General features: G+C 54.9%; 1 protein-coding gene across 1 annotated transcript; it reads right to left on the bottom strand.

The window, feature by feature from the left end:
* Positions 1–2,451: 2,451 nt before the first annotated feature.
* On the bottom strand, positions 2,452–4,782 carry LOC123063287 (histone-lysine N-methyltransferase family member SUVH9-like). Its single transcript, XM_044487023.1, has one exon. It carries the CDS (start codon positions 4,718–4,720, stop codon positions 2,684–2,686), a length of 2,037 nt encoding a protein of 678 aa, XP_044342958.1. The 5' UTR covers positions 4,721–4,782; the 3' UTR covers positions 2,452–2,683.
* Positions 4,783–5,694: the final 912 nt, after the last annotated feature.

Here is a 5,694-nt window from a genome sequence, read left to right as displayed (position 1 = left end):
TTTTTTAGAAACGGAGGATTACCCCCAGCCTTTGCATCTGAGCGATGCATGCAGCCATTTTATTAATTATTCATAAAGACCTTATAAAGTAGTACATCAGATAGTCTGAAGCCACCATCTTAGCAACAACTGTCGCTACTCCTATCCACTTGATGAAGGGGTGCCGATGATCCGAGCCTAATACCAAACAGACATCGCACCAAGCCTAACATCTAAAGCCGGAGACCCCAACCAAGCCACATACTGGGTTTGGGGTACAAACCGGTCCAATTGTGGACAAGATTGAACGCAAACTGTCCTCATCCCCGTGTCTTATGGATCAAGGAAGTAAACTGACCCTCCTAAACTCTCTCATCACGTCCCTCATGATCTATTCCATGTGCACCATCAAGCTCCCTCCAAAGCTAATTGAACACCTCGACAAACTCAGGAGGAGATGCTTATGGCGCAAAAAGACTGAAACTGGAGAGACCAGTAATTCCCTTGCGGCATGGAACCTGGTGTGTCGGCCCAAAAAGCATGGAGGGCTCGGAGCTTTGGACATCGAAATCCAAAAGATGGCTCTGCTATTGAAATTTCTGCACTCGTACAACAAAAAAGATATCCCCTGGTGCAAACTCATATGGTCTACGTATTATGAGGAGGTGATTACGCACACAGCCGAGTCGTGTGGATCCTTCTGGTGGCGAGACGTCATGAGCCTCAGCGACGTTTATCGAGGGATAACCCATGTGAATGTGGGTGACGGCACCGGTGCACTGTTCTGGAAAGATCTATGGCTGGATCACACCCTTGAAGTTTCCCATCCGAGAGCTTTTTCATTCACTAGAACTGAAGACGCGTCGATAGCAGAATTCTTGTCCATTGAGACTGTGAATGAAGGATTTTATACACCACTTACGACGCAGGCCCGACTGGAGATGCAGGTCGCTACGGCCCCTGTGGTGCCCCGTGCTGAACCTGACACTTGGGTGTGTATATGGGGTGCGGCATACTCATCTAGGAATTCTATGCACACTACTTCAGAGATGTAGAGGCTGATGATGCATTTCGGTGGATCTGGAAATCTCGATGCACTATGAAAATCAAAGTCTTTGCGTGGCTCCTTGCAGGAGACAGGATAAACACACGAAACATCCTGCGTAGAAGACATTACAATGTTGGAGACGACATCAATTGTGCTTTATGTCGGGGAGGGGTGGAAGAAACAGTGGAGCATCTATTCTTTGAATGCCCCTTCAGTACACAATGTTGGTCCTCCATGGGTCTTACCTGGACGGTCGATTCCCACCGTCTCAAAGCCGTTCATTCAGGACAGAGATGCTGGACACAGCCAATGTACATGGAGGTTTTCATGACTGGAGCGTGGAGTATATGGAAGGAACGTAACAACAAAATTTTCAGTGGGATACCGCACTCCATCGGCTCTTGGAGGGAAAGATTCAAGAAAGACTTCGCCCTCCTTATCCACCGAGTCAAACCTGCCCTCAAAGGGTTTGTGAGCACCTTTGTTGCTTCATTAAGCTAGATTTGTGCATATCGTTTGGGTCGACCTTGTTTCTGTAATACCCCTCCACATACTTATCCCTAGGAAGGGTGCTGGTCCCCCAAGTTGGTGTCCACCCCTGTCTTAGCCGGATAAATGTAAGGATGGAAACTCTGTAAACATTTTGATAAATTAACTAACGTCAGTAGGAGCCTCTCCTACTGTCTTCATCGTTCAAAAAAAAGGAGAGATGATACAGGAGCTTGATCGCTTGGCTGTTTCAATCAAAGTTTTGGCAACAAGCTTTGTCAGAGCTGCAACACCAATCGGATGATACAGGAGTTCGAAAAGAGATTCATACATGGAAGAAACCAATCGAAGGTACTGTTAAGATTAATGTGGATGCATCGTTTTGTCAGGAAACACTCTCAGGATCCAGTGGAGCGGTGGCGAGAGACCACAAAGAAAATTTTATTTTGGCAGCAACTTGGGTTCTACCCCATGTTTGCAGTGCAGAATCAGCAGAATTGAGTGCTATTCGGAATGGCCTATACCTGGCATGGAGAATTGGATGCAATAAGGTATACATAGAATGAGATAGCATACTTGCGGTAGAGGCTATTACACGAGCAGATGATTATATGGGTCCTGATGTGGCAGTGATAGCTGAATATATCCATCTCGCTACAGATTTTGCCAATATTGACTACGGTTATTGTTGCAGAGAAGCTAATGTGGTTGCTGATAACTTAGCTAAACTATCTTTTGTTTCTAATTCGTCTGAACTCTGTGACTCTATTATCCCCGACTTTATTATTTCCCACATTGTAAACGACATGTCAACTGTTTGAGGAATAAAGTTTATAATGTTCAAAAAAGGAATACTTCCTATCTGCTGGCTTTGCTCGGACTGGATGTTGGAATTGACTGGAACTGTTCTAAAAGAAGTGTTTGGAACTTAACTCGGACAGTTATTATTTTGAAGTCCTTAAGTCGGGACAAGTTGGATGTGAACAATTGACTGAGACTGAGAAAATTTACAGACACAGAGAAGGAAAGCAAAGCATACAGTTCAGCGAGAGGAGGATCGCTTTCATCCATGCTACAACTGACAACAATGACAGAACGATTCATGGCAAATGTAAATGTAAATGTAAATGGCAGAAGAACGCACATATAGGAAACGTCGCCGATCGATCACTGATCGACGCCGTAGTCGATGCTGAGCTCGCGCATGGGTGGGATGGTCTCCATGGCGAAGACCATCAGGTGGGGGCACGACTCGTCCTCGTCGCCGCGGACCACCAGCTGGACGAACGCGTTCGGTGCGCGGCTATGGCTTATGTAGGCCGCGAAGTTCCTCCTCTTGGACACGTCGATCACGTACCCCGGCGCCGGGCACTGCGCGAACCGGGGTGGTTCCTCGCCGTCGTCCGGAAGCACGGCCGCGGGGGCGTCCCCCCACTCCCTCCACCTCGGCGGGAACTTTCTCGGGTCGACGATGCCTCCCCACTCCTCCATTGACGCGCCGGTACTGGCATTGGTGTTCGCGTTGGCAATGCGGGGGTGATCCGCGGGGAGCACGTCTCCGGTGAACTCGCAGAGGAAGGCGCCCGGCTGGATCAGGTCCAGCGTCCTCACGCCCCACTCCGTCTCCTTGGACCGGAACACCTCCAGCCGGTGCTTCATCCCCCGCTGCGTCACGCGGTTGGGGCAGCTCCTGGGTGGGCACCCGCACCTCGCGCCGCACTCGTACACCACCGGCCGTCCCCTCACGAGCGTGCCGTCGGCACTGTACGCCGGGCCGCCCCCGCCGCTCCTCTTCACGCAGGCGCAGCCGGACGGCGCGCACTTGGACGACATCTCGCTGCACGCCGTCTTGGAGTAGATGCAGCACTTGTGGCCGCGCCTCACCGGTTTGGGCGGCGCCGGGAACTCGGAGCATGCGAGGTACTCGAACTCGAGGGGAGAGACGTCCTGGTCCACCGTGTTGCGGACGGGGACGGGCACAGCCTCCTTGCCCTTGGACATGTCCATCGTGAGGTAGCCGGGCGGCCGGATCTTGGCGACGAGCGCGTCGGTGAGGTCTCTGGCGGCGCGCCAGGTGTTGCTGCCGAGCGCGTCCTGGCCTGGCAGGCGGACGAGCTTGAACCGGCAGACCTCGCGGCCGGACTTGCCAGGGCCGTAGGTGGTGGATTGGACCTTGTAGAGGCCGTCGTAGACGTAGAGCTTGCCGCTGGGGCTGGCGTCGCAGTCGTGGCAGCGGATGACGCGCACCTCGACGTCGTAGTTGTAGCTGTAGGACAGGGCGAGATTGCCCCGCTGGAACTCCTGGTCGGAGAGGTGGTCACCGCCGTTGCGCGGACGGCCGCCGCTCCCGGTGTACATCAAGACGTCCCCGTTGTCGTGGTCATCGAGGTACCCGCCCGAGGACACGATGCTGGTGGCGACGGGGTGGCCCTCGCTGACCTGGCTGGCGGGCACGTATCCGATGCCGGCCTGGGTGTGGCAGTGCAGGCCGACGACGAGGAGCTCGGCGCGGTAGTTGAAGGCGTCGCCGACGAGGACGCCGGGGACGGGGCCCACGATGCGCACGTCGCGGTAGAGGCAGAGCTCCCCGTCGATCATGGCGCTGAGGGCCCGCATGTCGGCCCGGTTGCGGCCCGCGTGGTGGTGCTCGGTGTTGCGGTGGCAGCGGCCCCGGAGCGCCTCGAAGATGAGCCGCGCGCGGCGCACCATGTTGCGCACCTGCAGCATGTCCGCCTGCGACGCGGCGACTCTGGCGCGCACCATCTCCGCGCCCGGGCCCCCGCGCGGGCGCTTCCTAACCGAGCCCGAGGCGCCGGCGGCCGGGGACGAGGCGCGCGCTCTGGGCGGAGGAGGGGGCGGGGGCAGGGGATACGGCTCCCGCGGCGGAGGGGGCGGCGGGGGCAGGGGAGACTGTGCGCGAGGCGGCGTGGTGGAGGGGAGGCGGGCGGAGATGGCGTCGAGGCGCTGCTGGGAGAGGCGGAGGCGGTTGGCGAAGTGGGAGTGGTCGTCGGGGGAGGGCTCGAGCTCGCGGCGCAGCGTGGCGAGGATCTCGGGGGTGAGACGCGCAGTCCCCGCGGCCGCGCCGCCCGGGTCGTGGCCGGCGGCCTCCCGGCGGAGCGCGGCGCAGAGCTCGGGCGTGAGCGGGAACGCCGGAGCCGGGGCGTCGGGGTCGGGCTTGGGGGCGAGGGGGGGAGCGGGCGCCATCGCCGATCGATCTCCGGCCGGAGGGGACAAGAGAGGGTTTTCTTGTCTCGCCTCGCCGCTGGGAGGGGTTGGGTGGGGCTGGGGCTGGGGCTGGGGCTGGGCCTGGGACTGGGGAATGGGGAGCGAAGGGAAAGCGCCGCTGCTTTTTACTCCGGGCCGCTGCTGGCTGGCTGGCTGGCATGTGGAACGCGCTGCACTGGCACGGTCGTGTGTATGTATGACAGGTGTCCTCTTGCGGTTTTGCAGACTCCCGTGCTGCTTTCTGTTGCCGATTCGGGGCCTGGATGGATGGATGGGTCGTGTATGTAGCGTAGCACTACGAGCCTCGATGACATGAACATGACTTGGTCCAGCCCGATTCACCGTAGCACTGCTCGTAGTACTAGTAGTACGATTTGCAGATTATTAAGCGAATTGTGCGGCATGCATGACCATTGAACGAATTGATGGTACTGCACTAAATGGGTAGTAAGACCAGGACCAAATACTTACCATCTAAGGAACGATAAAATGCGAGCGTACATCGACAATCATACATAGAGAACGCGCGATTCGAAGCCACTGACGTTCAACTTGAGGGCTCCTTTGATTCAAAGAATTTTCATAGAAATTTTGGAGGATTAGAATTTCTTTTTGTTTATGTTGGTCGTTTGACTCATAGGATTGAATCATGTAGGAATTTATTTGTACTACTTCCCATGAAATTTCTAGCATTCACTTGAACCTCGTTGAAAGATTCTTTTGTTTTTTCTATAATGTAATCAAACAACCCAAAATCATGTATGATTGAGATGACCATGACATTCCAATCTATGTTTTCCCCATTTTGTGTCTTTGGAATCCTGCAATCAAAGAGACCCCGAGTCTGCTCAAACAAACTAAATTAAGTTCTATGGTATCCAGTATGAGAATATGTCTTATTTTCTGTTTTTCATGCGGCTTGCTAGGACATGCAGATGTTTTTTTCCTAACTG

The sequence above is a fragment of the Triticum aestivum genome, chromosome 3A, assembly GCF_018294505.1.
Source record: "Triticum aestivum cultivar Chinese Spring chromosome 3A, IWGSC CS RefSeq v2.1, whole genome shotgun sequence".
NCBI lineage: Eukaryota > Viridiplantae > Streptophyta > Magnoliopsida > Poales > Poaceae > Triticum > Triticum aestivum.
The sequence above is the reverse complement of the archived record's forward strand: the minus strand, read 5'-3'. Positions and strand labels throughout refer to the sequence as shown.

Bases quoted from the DNA above. Each gene is read 5' to 3' on its own strand.
- LOC123063287 (XM_044487023.1), bottom strand. From the start codon at position 4,720: ATGGCGCCCGCTCCCCCCCTCGCCCCCAAGCCCGACCCCGACGCCCCG.